This window comes from Maniola hyperantus, chromosome 7, assembly GCF_902806685.2.
Source record: "Maniola hyperantus chromosome 7, iAphHyp1.2, whole genome shotgun sequence".
In the NCBI taxonomy this organism is placed as follows: domain Eukaryota; kingdom Metazoa; phylum Arthropoda; class Insecta; order Lepidoptera; family Nymphalidae; genus Maniola; species Maniola hyperantus.
The window spans coordinates 9,994,432-10,015,880 of NC_048542.1; the positions used below are offsets into that span (position 1 = coordinate 9,994,432).

Here is a 21,449-nt window from a genome sequence, read left to right on the forward strand (position 1 = left end):
AGGCATCTTCATCTGTGTTTGAAATGTTAATGTTCTTTTGTAAAAGTACCTCCACAATATAATTACAGATGGCGGTCTAATAGCGACTCTGAGCGCTAAGCTGGCCCCGCAACTTTCCCCGCGTACGACGCGACGCGGTATTTCTACCATCACTACCGCCGATTCGCCGCCTAAAGCAAAAGGTAGGAAATTAAAATCTTACTAGCTTAAGCCCTCGACTTTATCCGCGTGGACGACATAAATTTTAGACCCCTATTTGACCCCCTTAGGGGTTAAATTTTCAAAAATCCTTTCTTAGCGGATGGCTACGTCATAATAGCTATATCTGCGTTCAAAGTTTAGCCCGATCCGTCTAGTAGTTTGAACTGTGCGTTGCAGTCAGTCAGTCATGTTTTCCTTTTAAATATTTAGATTTCTATTTCCAAACAACGGACGTGACGGGCGAATTTTAACTTTTTAAAATCTTGCGGCAGAACTATTTTGTCAGTTAAAATTATCAGTGTTTATTAAGTTTTTGGAGTTAAAGAATGACTTGTGATTTTCACAATTTGTTCCATACTGCAGGGATCCCCGCGGCCGTGCAGCCCGCGTTTCTGGACAAACTGTCCGCGACTCTGCAGAACCAGCGGCGACAGCTCAACTCGTCGCGCGCCGGCACTGTGCGGGACCTCATCAACGCTCACGCACAGGTGAATATAAACACGACTACCGCTAACAGTGGTGATGATTCAAGAAAAAATCAAACGAGTAACGAATCGAAAAATAACTTCTGAACATTCTTGATAAATATTTGAGGTTTCGATTTCAATATTCGTCAAAATCGATAGACACATTCGATACCCGAATAAACCTAAAAATAAATATACGATTAATAAAAAGCATGATTTCACGTAGTCGTAAGACATTAGCGAAACTAGATTTTCCATTCAAATCCGTGACACGGAATTAATTGCAGTAGTAATACTAAGTTGCAGACCTGATGCTTCTTTTCAAGGTCCCATAACATGCAAAATACTATGCTAAGATATAAAAGATAAATTTACGAGACGAGACAATCTGCTCCATATACACAATGCACCATCTTTAAAGTTTTAGTTTGCGTTCCAGTAAACGTGTCTAGAGAATTCTTGAAATTCAAACAGACGTATTATGCCCCCAATTGTGTAAATATAACGATTTTATCGTTATCGTAATCGTCAAAAACTCTGCCCTTTGATTGCCTGTGAAAAAAGGTAAACAGCGAATCAACCAATCAAAGGGCAGAATTTGTTGACGATTACGATAACGATGAATACTTTTTTCTTACACAATCGGGGGGCTGATCCGTACGTCCATTAGTCATTAGGTATTGTATAAGATTTTGTAAATGCTCGACGCACGATTCATCGCGACACGTTTGCCGGATCGCATCTCATTCAGGACATACAAACCATTCGTACCACTAACCTAAAGGGCCGGGGTACATCACCATAGCGTCTGCTACCGTATCGTTTACGATTATTGCTGTGTAAAGTCACATATTATGTTCGGTACCCGCGTTTGGTTTTTTTAAATGATTTGCAGTCAATTTATCCTCTAACATGGAATCAGAGACAATAATATAATTTTTGCAATTTCACGATGGTCGTATAAATGTTTGGCGCTCGGTTACTTTGAAGTCATTCATGTTCATCCTCAAACAGCTGCCTAAAAATGGCAGACAATATTGATGTTGAATAAACAATAACAAAGTCTTGTCCGGTCCATATCTTTAAATAACCTGTTTCTGTTATTTTTGTCATATGATTTCTTTGCTTCTGCATTTCGTATGGAACTGGAACGTGATATGGTGGCAGGTGCGCATCGATATATAAACCAGCCCTAACATAGATAGGAATAAACGTACGTTTATTTCTAGCCGGATCCGCGAGTATGCCACACCTCACTAATGGAGCAGATAAAACGCGGCGCGACGCTGCGTCGCAACAAATACTGCAACGATCGATCCGCGCCAAAAATACGCTAATAATGTACATTATGTTAACCAAATTGTATAAAACCGAACGTTTTGTGTGGTCACATTCTATGCTTAGAGATGATTGTTTTGACCAAACTGTAACATGACAAAAATATTTGTGCTAATCCCGTTATACGCAAATCTCTAAATTGGAGGGTTGAAAAATAGTGCTCTCCTTTTCCAAGGAACATTTTGAAAAGAATGACATTACTTTTAGACAGTTTAGTTTGTTTGCGAGATAACGCCCTTTTTTGGAAACAAACGCACTAGACTGACCCTAATGCGAAACGTCCATCTTTGAAATTTCTTTAAAATTTTACTATTCAAATAAATATCGCAGTTTTCGACTCTTCTAAAAAAAAAAACAATTGTATTTTTGTTGTGTTATAGTTTTTCTCCGGCGTATGTGCACAGTTGATCTGCGCATGAAAACGAAACTCGATTAAATTTTAAATATCGATTTTTACCTTATTCGATTTAGCTATTATTGCTGTAAACATGCATGATTCCCACATTTTACGCACAACACAGATGTGAACTGAACACAATACCAGACATTTCTTAGGCAGGTACTAATGCAATTAATTAAAAAGTCTGATCAATGTAGATTAGCTGATTACTATAAATGCTGATTTATATAGAGTTTTTTTGACCGAAAAATTTTGCACGGTGATTGTAAATTTTAAAGATTGCGTGTTTATGTATCATTGAATAATGCGTAGATTAATTTTTCCAAAGCATTAAAAATCTATAAAATTGTTTGACGGTAAAGTAGCCTACTGAAAAGGAGTGTTGCGAAATGATCAAAAACTTATCTGCGTGAAAATGTAATAAAGGTAGATATTTTATATGCGACTGCGACACAAGTCACACGCGACGCGGTGGCGTACTTTAAAGTCTGTCTTAGGAGAAACAACATAAGAGCGCCAGAAGCACATTTACAATTGTTAAACAACTCCAGGTTTACCAAAGCCCCAGTATCCAATCTAGATCTAGATGATTAGGTATTATTTTATCATTTTTATTACTCGAATCGACTGTGTACATGATCCACCTTATTAGTAAATGTTGTTGTATGTTTTATAGCAAGACCAGTGGTATTACATGTAGGTACTAAAATCTAGATACTAAAGAAATACAATAAATTTTCGTTTTTTCGATCCCCATTTATGAATAAGATGGTATAAGTACTGGTAAACGTCCTTATCTTATAATGAAAATTTAATTATTTTCATTTGTACAAGATATTTATGATAACGAATATGAAAACTCTCGAAAATCATTAACGTAAAGCTACCATTATAAAAATATTGATAAATGCAATAACATTTGACAATATTGTAGAATCTTATACGATAATCTGACATATCTGATGTAAAAGATATTTTGTAACTGAGCGCATATCGTAATATTAATTAATATATTATTATGAAGTCCTTAATAAATAATAATAGATGTTTTTTGTATACAGTTTTATCAATAAAAATTGAGCTATTAACTAAGCACTAACTTATTGCAGTATGATCTAAAAAATAAAATCCTAATTCAGTCGCTGGGTGTTATTAGGAAGTTCAAATATCTAATAACTCAAATGTCTAACAAGTGACATCTAATACGATAAAAGGAAATCTACCTACTTCACTTCACAACCCTCACGAAGTCTGGCGATGACACCGCTCAGTGTGTATTAGTCCTAAACTTCTGTCCTAGTTTTTACATGACTTGATATAAGATATTCTACAAATATATTTGAAACGGGCTTCTCCAGAATGTACAAACAAAATTATGTAGCAAAAATTGTGTTTTTTCTTCTTTTTCCATCACTTGTATCACATCGCAGTTCAAACTATTAAAAAGTCAAAGTTGAATATGGACTAGCCTGTTTCAAATTATTATTTGAACATTTTGGCAGCAAGCGGTCTTTACAGCGAAAAAGATAAACAGTATCAGATGAGTTACAATAGAAGATAGTGAAGTGACGAAAGATACCACCAGGTGAGAACGCAGTCAAGGGCTAACTTGTATCGTACTAAAAATAAAATAAAATGGGAGACAAAAACAAATACAAGTGATAACGACTGCAGCTCTCAGAATTCCTAATCGCGGGTCCTTGTTTTGATTTTTGTATATTCTTGAAATATTTTTCTTACGTTATTTTAGTAGACTGAATACAAAGGCACCACTAGTAAATTTTATATTATTGCAAGAGTTCATTGTTATATCATTGTATGAGAAGAAGATTTTAGGTTTGCCTTTGTGGATTGGATTCATGGTTTCGTAAACCGTTTTATTCCCAATCAGTTGACATGGTTTCCTGTACTGACCGCGTGCAGCGTTACGCAATATTATTAAACTTATGTTGCTAACTTTTTGTCCCGAACAAATAAAAATATCGACTGAAATGACTCTTAACTATAAACTGTGTTCTTCAAGCCTTTTCATTTTACCTTTGAAAAAATATTTAAGGTTTTTACATTGATATAAAACGAAACTAAAACAAGAATAAATAAATAAGCGCGTTGAATTAATTATATTATAGTTTTAAAATGATTCCATTGATGATTGTCGTTTATTTTTTTTAAAATGTATGTTAAGATGTATAATATTTTGTAAGACGTGAAAATATTATATGAATGTATAAATGTTAATCAATGTTTGAAGAAATAATTTCTCAGTTTGCTTGTTTATTTCATCATTTCCACTAGTGATTTGACAGGTGATTTTTGTGTAGCTCTTAATTTGTTATTTTATATTTCCTAATATTTAGAAAAGTAAAATGAATAAAAATATAGAGGTTATGTCCATAAATAAATAGACCACGTAGAACACAATATCGTCGCCAAGTCAATAGAGACTTTAATTTCTCATGAAACTTTATGTTCTGTCTATTCATAAGTATATTGCCAGAATGTTGATACTATATTATGATATAATAACTAGATAACACCCAATTTAACGTAGTTAGGTAAATGTGAGAGGAGGCTAAATCTTATTTATTATTTTTTTACGCGAATAGATCACAATATTTATGTAATAGTATCTTGTAGACATTTGTTCCTCATATTTTGTAACGCATGCTTTATTTTTTTATAAATAACTTTATTTCTTAGTCTTTAAATTGTCTAGATATTAGAAGCACAGATGATAAATGGTAGTAAGTATTAAGTGTGGTTATAAAAAGGTAGCTTTTTGACATATCCCATATACAACAATATAGAAAAAGAAATTAATATTGATGGTTGAATTTTATAAGCTTCCTTGCTTGGATGTTAAAATAAATAACCAGCAATGTATCGGTGTATTCATATATCAAAATATATAGTCCAGTTAACGGCATATATAATGGTAATGGTAGATTTTTCGAGAAAGTTTGTTATTACAATGTGTTTAGGTAAACGTTTGCGTATGTAATTGATCAATTGGTGAAATTAAACGAATATTGTCCTATATGTTTTGTTTTATTTTTGTAATTGACTATTGTCAACAAAGGCATGTAATGATGACGTATAAGGACGCCAAAAATTGGTCCTTAGCATTGTCTGATCAACTTTGATTTCCTTTCACATCTATAACCCAATCGCGCTCTACATATTATGTCGCATACAAATAATAGAGCCAAAAATCTCAGTGGGCGCTAACCTTATCGAGTCACCAACCAATCACAAACGAAATTATGTTTTTCTAATTGAATTTCGAATGTTTTTTTAAAACATGTTTGTGACTGATTTTTAGCTCTATCATTTGGATGCTACATAGAGCGCTATACCTACTAATAACTTCATTCCGCGGATAGAATATAGTGCGTAGTATCTACTTACTGTACAAAGAGATAGTTGCATGCGACCGCGATGCGATACAAGAACCGGCAATGAAGACGGCCAAATGAAGTGTTAAGGGTGCGTTTCCACTGACGCGAAACTGGGCGGAGTGGACCGTGAATTGGCCAATCACAGTGCTCGAAATCCTCTCCGCATTAGTGGAAACTCTGATTGGCCAATTCACGGTCCTCTCCGCTCCACTCCGCGTCATTGGAAACGTACCCTAACAGTCTTCTGATAATAATAATTGCATTTTGCGTGGCGATCGTTCACCTCAGATACTCCTCCATTTTCTGTTCAGTGTGCTATGGCATCAGTCGCGCGTCGTGGTCGCGAGCCTAAGGGCTTATTTCTTCTTCACTCTGGGCTGGTTTCCGCACTTAAACGTTCCTATCTGTTGTGCGTGTGCTTAGGGCTATAGCAGACACGAAGCTTTTAGGATCAGCGATCAGCGATTGGGTTGCGTTTCGGAAGCTGGATGCCGCTATTGACCGCTTCACTCCGCACACGTCATGTAGGTACAATCTCCAGTCGCAGCGACCATTCGATTTTATTTATAACTAGCTGATGCCCGCGACTTCGTCCGCGTGGAATTAGGTTTATTAAATATCCCGGGGGAACTCTTTGATTTTCCGGGATAAAAAGTAGCCTATGCCACTCTCCAGGTCTTTATCTATACCCATGCAAAAAATCACGTCAATCCGTTGCACCGTTGCGACGTGATTGAAGGACAAAGCAATGAACAAACACACTTTCGCATTTATAATAAGGGTACTGATTTCAATACAGCGACCGAACACAGAAAGAGCGCAATACAGAATCGAAACAATCGCTAAAAAACGTGAAATCGCGGTTTGCTGATGCTAAAAGCATCGTGTCTGCTATGGCTCTAAAGTCTAACTTTACCGGTCTAACAATTTGTCAAAGGAATTAAAACAAAGATAAATATTTATCTAACATTTATTATTTCTAAATTAAAATTATATTATAGAAAACAAAATGACCATAATATTTAATTAACAGGAATAATCAGTCTTCTTGCAGATATTTTAGCACAATCTGCCACACTTATTGAACTGACTTACAATTAAGTATTTAATGTAAAACAATATTGTAGGTACTTTACAAGGCAAGACCAATTTTATGATCAGATTTGGAACTTAGAGGATTACCTACCTATACAAAATACTGTCACTAATAAAATACAGTGCAGTTTTGCTACGCATGATGCGTAAAAACCGGCCAAGTGCGAGTCTCATGCACCGAGGGTTCCATACTAGGGGATTTTTTCGACATTTTGCACGAGAAATCAAAAACTTTTTGTTTTTTTTTAATAAAAATCTATTTTAGAATGTACCTACAGGTAAAGCCCTTTCATAATGATACCCCACTTGGTATAGTTATCTTACTTTGAAAATTGAAAATAGGTACCTACTAATTAGGTATTTGTTCATGAACACATTTTAATTTTTTTTGTGATGTAACCACAAATTCACGGAATTTCGGAGCGCAGGGAGCCGCTGGATTCAGGCGGCGCAGGACCGTGGCGTGGAAGTCCCTCTTCGAGATCTATGACCATCTGTGGACGTCTTATCGGTTGACGATAATGATCATTTTCGTACATACATTCACTTGATCAAGGGCTACCTGTCGGCATCGTTTGACAGGTAGGTAAAATCAATAATAACGATCGCAATCACCTTTGTCAGACAATGGAGCTTATAGATTCTCCGAATTCCGATTCTCTTGTACACAGTGTCTAAACTAAACTAAATTAACAGGTCTAAATTTAGTGCTATCCTTTTCCGTAAGCAATATTATGAAAGAGATAGCAATAGATTTAGACGTGCCATTTTAGTTTAGAGATTGTGTACAACGAAATTAGCCTCAGTATCTCGCTATTCACTGAAATGCATTGTTGCAGCAAATCTAACGAAAAAGCCAAAAAAACTAATCTAAAATTGGTCTTTGACTAGAACATCTCGACTAGGTGAGTAAATGTAATATTATTATAAATAGAAATACCTACAGGCAATGATATTAGAAGAAAAAGAGGTAGATAGGTTACTTATATCAAATTCGATGTTTATTAATGGCACGCTGCGTCAGCGCCGAAAGACTCAACACACATAAACGCATAGATAGTATTTTAACCTCACACAACAGAGAGTAAAGGACGGTGAACTAATAACCTCAGCTTCAGTTGCGCACGAAAAAGAGACGGTTATATTTTGCACTACCTCGTCCTGCACAGAAGAGTGGAAGAAGGACGGATATATGCCTAATAATGCGAGCGTAAAAGAGACGGGACGAGACGGTAAACTAGAAACTCCAAAGAAAAAAAAAACAGTAAAGTCATTTCGGCTAATGCTGATTTATGCCTACACTGTAGTTGTATAGTAAAATAAAAACCTTGTACTGTGGTTTTTAATATATTACGAACTAGCTTTTTCGGTCGGAAACCCGCGGTCCGGTCGTTTTTAGGGTTCGTGCCCAAGGGGCGCCAACGGGACCCTATTACTAAGCCTCCGCCGTCTGTCGATCTCTAAAATCTAAGATTTTTGAACTAGACAGGTGCAAAGAAATTAAAAAACCAGCCAAGTGCGAGTCAGACTCGCGCACTGAGGGTTCCGTACTCGGGTATTTTTTCCAACATTTGCACGATAAATCAAAAACTATTATACATAAAAATAAATAAAAATCTGTTTTAGGATGTACAGGTAAAGCCCTTTCATTACCCCACTTGGTATAGTTATCTTATTTTGAAAATTGAAACACATTTTTTTTAATGATGTAAGCACAAATTTGCCTTTTTCAGATTTATTTCTGTACTTGTGCTATAAGACCTACCTACCTACCAAATTTCATGATTCTAGGTCAACGGGTAGTACCCTATAGGTTTCTTGACAGACACGGCGAACGGACGGACAGACAGACAGACAGACAGACTGACAACAAAGTGATCCTATAACAACAACAAAATGGATTGAACATATTTAACTTGCACTGGTTGGCTGCCAGCTGCTTTCTCTTCTTTGCTTACGCACAATATCCACCCATCGAATACGCCGTAGCTCATTTAATGGAAATCTAGAAAAAAATACTTAGTTACTTATACAATATACGTATATAAATACTACCTCGTAACGCTACAAACAAATTAAACTTTTAATTAATTTTCATAATTTATGCAGCAGTGATAGCCCATTGGTAAGACTTCTGCCTCTCGGAAAGGGGACGGCGGAAAGAATCCCGGGCACGCACCTCTGACTTTTCAGAGCTATGCGTGTTTGTAGAAACTGAATGTCACTTGCTTAGCGGTGAAAGATAACGTCGTGAGGAAACATGCGTTCTGCATGGCTGAGAGTTCACCACTATAATCTCAAAGTTGTGCGCACCAATCCGCACTTGGCCATCTTGGTAGGTCTTAGCCAAAATTCCCTCATTGTATGAAGAGACCCAGCAGTGGACCGTAAAAAGATGTTAGACCATAGTTAATTTATCCTTCCCTAAAACAGGAAATATGCACACTATTTGAATTGTCAATACTCAGAAGAGACCTATCTGTTTATTTTATATTCTTTGATCGGAAACTTTAAAATACGTACAACGATAACTTGATACGTACTTATGGCATGTGACATAAGGTACAAATTGCAATGAGTTGCATTTTACACGAACGTGCAGGAGTTTGTTATTGTTAAATAAGTGAAAAATACGAATTATATAAAAGAAATAGTTTTACTTACGAATGAAATGTGATTCCTTGACTTTTGGAAACCTTGCTTGTGTAGTTTGTGCAGAATCTCATCACACACGACGGCATTTTCGGTTGTTTTGGGAGACGAAAACAAAATACACATTACTATCAACGACGTCATCGATAGCGCGACGCCAGCGGGCGACTGAGCTCAGGTTTGCTAATTAGCTTAGTTTTAACGTGCCACTTGCGGTCCGCGTATAACGTATCTACCTATTTTCTTCTAATATCATTGCCTACAGGCGATTTTAAACCTACTATTAACTTATTAATTATTTTTTACAAAGAATTAAAATACTATGCAACAATATACTTTGTACAAATATAAAATTACTTAACTACTTAGGTACTTTAACTGTTAAAAACCGCAATTTAACTACTGTTGAGTAATGTTACCCTGCGATTACACATGTAAGTTTTACTCACGTAAGTAGCTTACGTAATAAATTGACAGCAAGTTTACTAAGGTAAATGACACTTATTTAAGAGTGTATACATTAGTAACTTTGTCGTAAGTTAATCATGTAAGCTTCTTACGTGAGTAAAACTTACAGGTGGAATTGCAGCCTTATAGTTTGTTGTACTTATCATACTTTACAGCATATCATTTTCTGTTTTATGAACTTGGCAGTAATTAGGTAGGAATCTATTCTGAGACGCGGTCTATATAAAATTTGTAGAGTGACGGAGATCATAGGACGGGCAAGTCTTCTCCATATGATTAATTAAGGTTTTAGCTGGCGAAGCTGGTAGTGCTAGGTGTAGTATGAATTATATTGTATCCGCAACGACTCTGTCACTCGATTTCTGTATAAAACGCGCCTTAATTCGGTAGTATTTCGTAATAAGTGAAGAACATTTTTATTCATATTTTATGATTTCGTCTGAGGATGAATCTGAACAGCTAAAGCCTGAAACACACAATGTGCGATGCCAACTGCACCTATATGGCTCGAATTCACGTTGAACGAAAGATTAAGTGTTTATTTATCGTTTGTAAGATAATAAACTATATTGTAGGTAAAATACGCACCTGTGTATGTGTGTGCTAGTTCTATTGTACGTAATCTCTAACTTAAATTGACAGGTCTTAGTCTAATGCTATCTTTTCCCAAATGGAGCATTATTAAAGGAATGTCATTTTACTTAGACCTGTGTGTACAATAGAATCAGCCACATTGCCTAAAGCATTGTAAACTTTTACATCTCACCAATTGATAGAATTCACTGCATTTTTAACTTTAAATCAAGTACCTTTAGGTCTATTGTACCATGGCGTTATATTTCCAAGCTCAAACGTTGATGAGATGTAAAATATCATCTACTTACTACGCATACAGCTCCTTTTTTACATCGAATTGAGTTGGACCTGATGCCATCGCACTTTGTTTGTTTCAGCCTCAGTAGGAATCAAGATTTGCAAGTTTTCCTTGATTTTCTATACGCAGGTCGTATCGATGTATAATACAAAGATTGTTTTCTTTGGTCCAATTGTATGTCAGTTAGATACGTTACAGTTACCATTAAACTTTGATCGTCAATAAAATATAGCAAAGAGGGTTGCACGAGCTAGGTGTAGGAGCTCTGTAGGTTAAAGGTCCTTAGGTCCTTAGGGCCAAAGTTATTCCTGACTTGTGCAACGCATCTTGCTTTAATTATTGACTGTCCAAGTTTAGCTGTACCTAACCGTAACCGAACTTTAACCATCTGTCACGAAATTAGGCCTACTTATAGTCCATTATAAACTGTATTATTAAACAAATTTTCAGGTTTAAAGATTTGAAAATCAACAATTTTATATTTGGCACAAGAATTGCATTCGCAATTTCATTAAATTTTGGGACATCAAGCAAAACTTAAAATAATTTTAAATTAAATAGCCATTGGCGCCGATTCTGTTGTCTTTTTCTAAACTAAATTTAGAGTATCTGCATCTTTTTCTTTTTAATATTGCTGAAAAAGGACGGAATTTGAAGTTTACATTTAAAGACTCTAGTGCACGCTACAAAAAACAATAGGCTCGCGACAGGCAGCTAAAGTCACATTTGACAGTTCTTAATTAAATTTAAAACTCTCAAACTGTATCTGTCCTTTTCATATTAGGTACATTAGTAAGAAGAGGATGCGAATACTCTAAAATTTAGTTGTGCTCAGAATCAGACATCCATAATAGGCATTTTTAAATAGGTATAGACTATAGGTATTAGGTACCTACTGTATTAGTGAAAAATATGTCGAACTCACCAATAAATGCACAAAATTCTAGAGAAAAATGAAAACTTTTAATTTTGATTTTGAGGCATTATTTTTACATTACAAATTTACAACTTTCTTGAAATTTAATTCCAAGCTTGCGAAGGCATTTTTACTATCTAGTTACCTATGATGTGGCGTCCTGCATGCTTCTGAAAAATGAAAAGAAATATCATCAATCATTTATATAGCCGAATTCATAAATATTCGATCCGATATTTTGGCAAGCAAACTATGAAACTATTTAAAATAAACAAAACAATCGTGCTTAGTTTCTTACTAGATCTTCTCAGAAGAATCTACTTTGCGAACCAACTTAAAATTAAGTTAAAATTGTAAATTAGGCTTTATGACAACCACAAATCAATTGGTCTACATCTCTCGTTACAGAGTAGATAATATATATTGCTTGGAATAAATCGAATAAAAGTATTGAACTTGAAAAGATTTCAGAATCGTTTTAATGGATAAATATGAAATCGCTTCTGAAATTTGGAGACTAAGTGGTCTTCCGTAGGAGTAGAACGTTTGAAGAAAGTAAGTATCTAGTATCTAATATTAATTAGCAGCTGGTGTCAAGAAAGAAGAAAGGCGCGGATGTCTGTGGCGCATGAGCCAATCTTTCGCTTCGCACGCAGTAGGGAAAGACTTCTACGCATGACATCTACTCTGGAGAACTCTGGTCTCTGGAGCTTTTTCAACTGAAGCCATAATTAGGTAGCTAGGTAGTGTAGGTACAAAATGAGGTGGGGTAAATATTCTGTGTAACTTACTTCTTGGCACACTTTTTAATGTTGACTTTGATATACTATCGCTGTCTTCCGATTCTGAACATACTTGAAAACTAGTTTCTGAAACAGAAAAAATTACTTTCATAAAATTATTGACCTCTAAAGCTGATAATGTATGATACGCGACAGGTCGAGATCGCAATCGAGGAGGGGACGCCATGCCCACTCACCCAGCCCCCGCGCTAACCCGGTGCGGATGAGTGCGGGTGTGCGGGGCATTCCCTCGCCTCATACCGTAATTGCTATCTCGACCTGACGCGGACTATACGACTTGTGTATAGGTACTTACTTGATTCGCTATTTGATTTATTTGATTAGGTATACTAACAAACTCATTGGTCTAATAACTGCAGATCATGAGGTTCTAGGTTCGAGTCCTAGGCCAGGCAGGCAAAAAGTTATTGGGTTGTTCTGTCAAATAATTCTTAGTAAAGACCCGGAGCATTATAACATCTGTCCTCTTGTGCTCCTGTGTTTTATTTATTACTAGCTGATGCCAGCGACTTCGTACGCGTGGATTTAGGTTTTTAAAAATCCCGTGGGAACTCTTTGATTTTCCGGGCTAAACCCCTTTTCAGGTCTTAAACTATACCCATACAAAAAATCACGTCGATCCGTTGCTCCGTTGCGACGTGATTGAAGGACAAACCAACAAAAAACACTTTCACATATTTTATAATAGGGGTAGTGATTTATTTTTAGGTACCCGTATCGTATCTTTGTTTCATGTGCCGGTTCGGCATGTCCTGGTTCTCCACGTGGCTGAAGGTACGGAAGCCCACCGCGAACTGCGCGTATGGACTTATCTCGTACAGTTCTGAAATATCATCTGCATGAGATGTTTGGAAAATGTTTTTGGAACTTAACGTTACCATCTCTTTACATCGTTTTTGTTGAAGCTTAGCTAAGCTAAACTTTGGTCTTAAACCTAAAGGGTTCCAAAACCTCGCGTTCGGAAGAAGAAAATCAAACTTTGTCTTACGGCGGTTACGCACTCATCCGATCCGAGTCTGGGAAAATACGTTCCTTTTGTTTTGTATGGAAGCTTATGACATAATAATGTCGTACATAATCGCTGGTATTCTCACGGATAACGGATAGAACTCGGATGACGGAAGTGCAGTGCGTAAACGCTGTTAGGGTAACTTGCCTATCGCAGTCAAAAAAGCTTCATGGATACCTAACCTCTACCTACATTTTTGAAAGTTTTCGAAGAGAAGAAGCGTAAGTTGGACATATCTTATAGAAAACAATCTTGTGTCGAAATGAACACTGAAATTAAACATCGGCTTTTATGATGGTGATGGTGGTGAAGTGGCTTAAATTCAATTCTCACGCGCAAAGATGCGCCGCGGGAGTGTAGGTAGGTACAGTACCTACGCGGCAGAAAATAATGCAAATCGGCTTTTAGAAGAAGGTAGCGAATTTGTAGAGCATTGTCTCTGTCGTTGAAACCGACAAAACGGCATATGGGTATGAGTGACAAAGACAACGCTCTACAAAACCGAAATGTCATTCTAAAGGCCGATGTACATTATTTTCTGCCGCGTACTGTACGGTGGGCGTTTTGAGGTTGTAATGTACCTATGTTGTCCTTTAATTCAATGATTTCTTACCATGTTTGCTATTGTTCCTCACGTGGATAGGTGCGCTGTATATCCTGTTTTGCGCGTTGATGGCGTTCTCCTTGACGTTGGCGAGGTTGCTGTGCGACGTGTTGGCGGTGATGTTGCCGCTCTCGGACTTGTCCACGGTTATCGAGTCGCGGTACTCCGTGAATGTGTTATTTCTGAAATTCATTACAAATAATATGAGGAATAGATCTACTATCATCATCATCATCATCATCAACCGATAGATATCCATAGCTGGATATAGGTCTCTTGTAGGGAATTCCACATGCCACTCTTGTGCTGCCTGAATCCAGCGGATCACTGCGACTCATTTGATATCGTCGTTGTCAAACACTAAGTACGCTTTCCGATGCGAGGTCGACCCCAATTTCCATCTCGACCTGTCGTGGACATTATACAACTACCGATTATTAAAAATCTTTTTCGACAATCATTTTTATGTGCTCCGCTGATTAAGCTCATTGCTGACCCAGTATAAAGGAATATAATATCTAAGTAAACTATCCGATCTACAGGTACCTAAGTTTTAGGTGGGTAAGTATACTTTGGACAAAACAAAATATGTAGGTAGGTATGTGATGGAATATAAATTATTATTTACTTGCTAAAAGTTGATATAACTCACCTTTGCCGTTTGACTAAAATGTAGACGCAGCATATAAGACACAAAGCCAAGAGAATGGAGCTGAACACAATCACCAACATGTTCAAGTCGAATAAGTCTGAAGGCGGGCCCACTTCCGCTGAAAGAGAATAACTCACTTTTACCATAAAATGCTATTTGATATCATCATCTCAACCCATTGCCGGCCTATTATTAAGCACGGGTTTCCTCTTAGAATAAGAATGTTTTGAGAACAACTCTCAGGCATACAGATTTCCTCACGATGTTTTCCTTACCTTAGTAGTAGGTAGAAGTAAATCGTCGCTAGCAACATTTTAAAGCAATATTCATAAGAGAAATAAAATGATCAAACTTACTTCCATCTTCATTCTTAGTAGCATAGTTGTAGGCGGTGGTGACACTGCCGGCCTCGTTGGTGGCGGTCACCCTCAGCTGGTACCACGTGGCCGGCGACAGAGCTGATATAGCAAAAGAACTGGCTCGATAACCCGACTGATAGATTGGTGCGTTCCAGGACGGATCTGTATATGTCTGAAAACAATATTTAGGCAGGTTTTTAAAATTACGTGCGAACTCTTTGATTTCTCGGGATAAAATATATCTTACGAGTATGTCATGCTCCAAGATGCAAACTATGTCGATGCCAAACTTTCGTCAAGATCGGTTCAGTTGTTGAGCCGTGAAAAGGTAACAGACAGACAGAGACACTTTTGCATCTATTATTACCGTGTTCTTTATAACTGTGGATATGCATTTCAGACATTTTCACTGGTCTCATGGGGAGCTAAGACCGTAACGACATAAAAACCATTGGATCTCCAGGTACTTTAAATACACTTTTTGTCCGCTGGAAACATTGTTTCACATACCATTTATGGTTTGGTATAGTTAAGAGAGACTAATTTGATTTATTTAGTAAGTACCTATTCAAGAGAATACTCACCAGGGTATTGTGTGCTCGGATCCAACCTCTCGAACCTAAAGGCCGGTATTCAACATCCCATGTCCTCAACTCGCAGCCTGCGTCGTCCCACCCAGCCAGTTGGATGTAAATGTGTGAACAGTTGCTCCAGAACCACTCGTTTGTTGTTGGCGGAATTGGTGCTGGAAGAAATCGGGAGTTTTAATACTATGTTAGTAGAAAAAATGAAAAGTCTCATTCAACATTTGTAGGTAATCTAACATGAAAAATTTAGCTTCTCTGCTCTTGATATTAAAGTTCTGAGACATATCTTCAAGGCGTTCATTAGACAATAGGTTTTGCTGTCAGTTATGCTCACTCGACACTGCTGTAACTTCCGGATGAGCTACAAATACTGATGTACTTACATGTAGCTTTAGGTACATTGTTTCTAACTTTTCGTTCGGACTGTTTGCTATGATGTAAAGCCGCTGGATCGTCGTTTTCTATATTATGCGATTGTGGGTAAGTAGGCTGCCCAGCTCAGCTAAGTATTCGTACTTGATTGTTCAAGTCAGAATCAAACCACTAATATGTTTAAAAATCCAAATATCTTACCTCCCCCTAAAGTGCTGACATCCAAATAAGCAGGTTGCGAAGTTCCGACTTTGTTGGTAGCCGTGATCCTGAGAGAATACTTCGTCCCACATTTTAGACCGGTAAGCGCGTGTTTTTGTACTCCCGACAAGTTGGACAACTTGTTAGCCATTTTGTTTGGTGACCATGCCTCTTGCCAAGGTCCGCTTGCTTCTTTCCAAGTTAGGCTGTAAGCTGAAGAAAATTTTAAATTTAGGTAGATACCTAATGTTACGGTGCAAAACGAGTGTCCTGTCACCAGTCTGGTCTGCTGGGAGGTTACGATCCTGACGGCCCAGTTGTGCCGTCAAGCGATTTAGTGCTTCTGCACGATGCTGCGAAAAGGCGATTAGAGCTATGAGTTTAATAACTGCCACATCACATATACATCTGCCTACCAGGTAAACCTGCTTCCATATTACTGCATCATCGTTTACCATCAAATGGGTAGTGAGAGTGCAGTCAAGGGCTAGCTTGTAACGTATAAAAATAAAAAACTCAATAACTCATACCTACATACCTTCTTCTTACCAATAAATAAATCATACAACAAATTCTACTTACTGATTTTTTGACTGGAACTCCTATTACTGACAGCGTAGTATGGCTGCTCCCATTCTACCAGTATGGAGTCTTTGTAAGGGGTAGCCCTCAGTATCGGCGCTTCGGGTAGAGGTAGAACTATGACGGTATACTCTACAGAGTCTGACCCGTAGAGGTTTTTGGCGAGACAGGTGTAGTTACCGCTGAGTGATTGGTCTATGTCTGAAACATTCATTGACTTATACCTACAGTATGCATTTTAGTTATTAATTTTTTTTAAATAACAGAAATTAGATGTGAAGTTTATGTATGTACGTAGTCATATCTTACTTCTTACAGAAGATGACCTCCCTGGCCCAGTGGTGAGCGTTGTGTTCTTTTATGTGTGAGGTCCTGGATTCGATTTTCGTGAGCTCAGACTGCAATTGGTTCGTGTAGAACTAGAAGCCTATGAAGTATAGTCTTGTAATGTAAATAGGGGAAATCAAATAGGTAATTATGAAGAGACAAGAACTCACTGTTAATTAATAGGCTATCGTCATGATTCCTCGTGAATCTCGGGTGGTGTGTGATGATGTTGTGTTTGTGGTACCACACGGTGCGCGGTGGAGGGACGCCCACACATTGACACACAAGGAGAAGAGAAGATCCCACACCCACAGATATTGAACCGCCGAGCGATGCTACGCCAGCCACCACTGTAATACAAAAAGGATCAATAATTGATTTAAGCTTCGGCAAAAATGTTCTTGGAACTTAAAAACTACATAAGAAAGGCCAAACTATCAACACCTTCTAAAATCATGGTTGAATGAAATTAATATTTGCTTACCTACTTTAGGAACAATTGTTGCCGCGGAGACCACTAAATCAGAAGACTTTTTTACCTTCAACTTTTCAACTACCGTTAATTAAAATTGCTTACGCACTGCTGTTATAGGTACAGTGTGTTATGTGTGATGAGTGCTGAGTGCTGACTTACGATATTTTTCTCGAAAACTAACAGTCGGAACTCACAATGCAATCTTTTTCAAAGTTTTTTTAAAAGTTTTATGGGTTTTGCACATTTGATGTATGAAAAAAAATTGTTTCACAGTTAAATACCCCGTTGCACTGGCATCTGGGAAACACGCTTGCTCGCAGTCCCCTCTCCGACAGTGGTGCTAGCGGTTACCCAGGTCTCGTACGGCCTTCCCGTCGTTAGATCTTTCACCTCTGCTGTTGTACGTGCTACGTCTACTCGAAGGGTTTGTGGTGAACCACTTCTGGCAAAAGATAAACCAAATTTTTAAAATACCACACCTTGAGAAAAAAAAATCCAAGTTCCAACGTTTTTTAATGACCATCAATCAGTAGCTTTTCTTTATTGTCATTTACAAAAAAAAAACCGTCCGACGAATTGAGAACCTCCTCCGGAGAAGTCGGTTAAAAAGGTATTGTTAAGCCTATTCAAAATATATTTATGGATATATTTTTCAACGTTTATCATATAGGAAGTTTGTCGTTTGTTGGAAGCCCATGAACAACATAAGTTTACGGTTTGAGTTAATGATTCTACAGATAATCTTACGAATATACCAAAATATAAATTTAAGTAATAGCATGAAGTTATTTATAAAGTTAGTTATAAAGATATATTGTCATAATATTCACCCTGAAGTTGGCTTAACATAGACTGTGTAGTAAAGAAGTTCCCCATTGGGATGTTCAGGTTTCTTCCAGCTCACTAGCAGGGACGTAGGAGACAGGATAAGAACTTTGATATCTGCTGGTGCATCTGGCACTGTAAAATCGAAAGACCTATTTAGCATTTATTTTAGACTTTGGTTAATATCTATATATCAATATAAGTACCTAGAGCAACTTAACAAATAATTGAAAGTGCTACAGACCTACCAAATAATTTTAATCTCAAAAATTATTCTGCCACATTTAAACAAAAAGTTCCTACCTACTTACAGAAAATATCATGCCACAAAAAAATTCGTACCGTCTTGCAGCGTAGAACATACAATCGGATATGAAAACGGCCCAGCTCCATAGTTGGAGAAACCAGCCACTTTGACGGTATAGTTTGTGTATTTTATCAAGCTTTGAAGGTAGATTTCTGTATGGAGTGACGTTTGATTATGCCAAGCACTATCTGAAAACAGAAGCCACAATATAATTTTATGACTAACCTGTGAATTTGTACGTGAAAACCTATTTTAAGGCATTACCTTTTCTCCAAGACTTGGGAAACATCAATTTTAAAATTATGGATTAGTAATCAGTACTCTTATTATAAATGCGAAAGTGTGTTTGTTTGTTGGTTTGTTAGTTTATCTATCAATCACGTCGCAACGGTGCAACAGATTAACGTGATTTTTTGCATGGGTATAGATAAAGACCTGGAGAGTGACATAAGCTACTTTTTATCCCGGAAAATCAAAGAGTTCCACGGGATTTTTAAAAACTTAATTCCACGCGGATGAAGTCGCAGGAATCAGCTAGTAATTAATATATCAACGTCTTACGTAGCATAAGCAGGAGCATGTGACAAAGATTTTCAAAGTGAGGGTGCTATAGATCGCGCAAAATAGAAATGACTCAATAGGAAAGCAGACCCTGGGGTAAATAGGAACAAACGGTAGCAAAACGAAGAATGCACTAACCTTCGGTAGCATACAATATGGAGTAGCCAATCAAAGAGCTTCCTTGTCCATGAATAGCAATCGGCTGCCACCCAACCCTTAGTGATGTAGAAGAAACTGCAGTGCATTCCACTGAAGACGGAGCATGTTCTGGCGCTAAATGTAAGATTGACTTAATTAACAATCGTGAAGATTATGACTAAAATAGGGCACTAGCTAAGGCTTATATTGAAGATCCTTAAAATATGTCGAAACCTGGCGGATAATGTTTGAAACGAAACTAAAGTAACATAATATATTATTTTAGGAGCTGCAAAATGCAAATAATTTCAAGGATATTTTTCTTATTTTAATTTTACCTCCTTCCATTGTATCCTGAAATACTGGTAGAGAGAAAGGTCCAGAGCCTGCACTGTTAAAAGCTGAAATACTTACAGCATATCTGAAACAGAAATTTCGATGTGGTCATGAGATTTTTTTCTCCCTAAAATAATAGTATAAATTTTTAATTAAATTTTATAGTGAAAATAATCTAAAAAATCGTGTAAGCATGTGAGAAATATTACCTAGTATTTTTTAGAAGCCCAGTCATTGTTGTATCTTGTTTTCCAGAAAGTTGGGACACTTTTAGTGTTCGTGTATCACCATCGTCTGAAACTAGATATTGAAATACCCATTTTGAAGCTAAAACTAGCCAACTTCTACGAACTATCACGTACTAGGAAAAAATATCTTCTACGTTTTTTCTGCTAAAGATGAAATATTCTGCTTATAATTTAATTAAAAAGTATAAAAATGAGACATTAAAAATTTATTATTGATTGATTTCTTCAGCTTACCAGAACCAATATTCTGCGGTACAGCTTTTATGTGGTATCCTGTAATAACTCCATTATGACTGTCCTTAGGCGGTGGTGACCATGACAAAAATAGCTCTCCAGGGTTTTCTGTTTGTTCTACTTGGATGTTTATTGGAGGAGACGTTGGGGCTGTAAGAGAATCATCATGTTCATTTATCAAATAGGTATCTAGCCAGATTTACAATGGCAGTGATCATTGAACAGCACAACTAATGGTCGCTGGGGTAGACCCTAAGTGGCGTTCTGAAGTATAGATTACGTACTGTTAAGCCCTAGTGGGATGGACTCCAGTCTGATGGACGGACGAGGTTAAAATGTTTGTGGAAAGTGGGTAGATGAGCCAGACCAAGAACTGTGTGTAGTGGCACGCTCTCCAAAAGACCTATGACCAGCTGCAGTGATGGTACCTACGTATACAGATTGATGGATTGAATTAAGATACCTTATAGTAGAGTGTCTTACCTTCTTCATGGGTCGTCAGATGTATAGGAGCGGTGTATCGACTGACCCCCACTTCGTTGCCTGTCGCAACGCGAACTACGTACGCTGTCGCGGGACGTAAATTCTGTAGTTCGATGGTTTGGCGAATGTCATTCTCTTTCCTGTTAAATTCAGATTATTTGAATTCCGTCATCAAGTTCAGGTTATTTCTTAAGAAACAGTCTTGCCTAGCAATATAGATGTTCATGTATCAAAACAACTTCAATAAACAAATGTGTAAGATTGAAAACTTTTACAAGGTTCTTTAAATCATTAATTGATCTATTTAAAAAATATATTGTTCTAAAAAACTTGATAACCTTGATGATGACAAGAAAGATAGATAATTACAACACAGGGGCCTCGTTACTTCAAGTATCACGTAATTGACTCGATTGTGATAGAACTGAGGACGCACACCACTTATTATTGGAATGTGTTCGTAACGAGGTGGAAACATGGGAGGGAGGTATACACGATTTTCCATGCTTCGCCAGATTGGCGGCTGTAACAGCGCTC

At 37.2% G+C, this 21,449-nt stretch overlaps 2 protein-coding genes across 7 annotated transcripts in view; one reads left to right on the forward strand and one right to left on the reverse strand.

The window, feature by feature from the left end:
* mim (missing-in-metastasis) overlaps window positions 1-5,445 on the forward strand; it is a 142,019-nt gene extending 136,574 nt beyond the window's left edge. For all 3 annotated transcript variants that reach the window (XM_034970360.2, XM_034970359.2, XM_069499603.1), the window contains 3 exons: window positions 69-182; window positions 565-689; window positions 1,898-5,445. In XM_034970360.2, coding sequence (XP_034826251.1) covers window positions 69-182; window positions 565-689; window positions 1,898-2,005 — 347 coding nt within the window. In that variant the 3' untranslated portion in view covers window positions 2,006-5,445. The remainder of the gene's footprint in view (window positions 1-68; window positions 183-564; window positions 690-1,897) is intronic.
* Window positions 5,446-6,767: 1,322 nt separating this feature from the next.
* Window positions 6,768-21,449, reverse strand: part of LOC117983484 (cell adhesion molecule Dscam2-like) — a 157,599-nt gene continuing 142,917 nt past the window's right edge. For 2 of the 4 annotated variants that reach the window (XR_011236923.1, XR_011236925.1), the window contains 19 exons: window positions 20,913-21,052; window positions 20,430-20,579; window positions 20,157-20,247; window positions 19,950-20,032; window positions 19,612-19,746; window positions 18,948-19,100; window positions 18,611-18,740; window positions 18,062-18,222; window positions 17,476-17,655; window positions 16,979-17,179; window positions 16,397-16,609; window positions 15,821-15,981; window positions 15,234-15,408; window positions 14,878-14,995; window positions 14,235-14,407; window positions 13,325-13,435; window positions 12,601-12,678; window positions 9,564-11,979; window positions 8,414-8,904 (listed from right to left, as the gene is read on the reverse strand). Coding sequence is in view for 1 of the 4 variants with exons in the window: in XM_034970051.2 (XP_034825942.2) it covers window positions 11,951-11,979; window positions 12,601-12,678; window positions 13,325-13,435; window positions 14,235-14,407; window positions 14,878-14,995; window positions 15,234-15,408; window positions 15,821-15,981; window positions 16,397-16,609; window positions 16,979-17,179; window positions 17,476-17,655; window positions 18,062-18,222; window positions 18,611-18,740; window positions 18,948-19,100; window positions 19,612-19,746; window positions 19,950-20,032; window positions 20,157-20,247; window positions 20,430-20,579; window positions 20,913-21,052 (2,482 nt within the window). In the remaining 3 variants the exon portion in view is untranslated. Of the gene's footprint in view, window positions 7,840-8,413; window positions 11,980-12,600; window positions 12,679-13,324; window positions 13,436-14,234; window positions 14,408-14,877; window positions 14,996-15,233; window positions 15,409-15,820; window positions 15,982-16,396; window positions 16,610-16,978; window positions 17,180-17,475; window positions 17,656-18,061; window positions 18,223-18,610; window positions 18,741-18,947; window positions 19,101-19,611; window positions 19,747-19,949; window positions 20,033-20,156; window positions 20,248-20,429; window positions 20,580-20,912; window positions 21,053-21,449 lie in introns of those variants that run through there. The other 2 variants (XR_011236924.1, XM_034970051.2) reach the window with 2 other exon arrangements.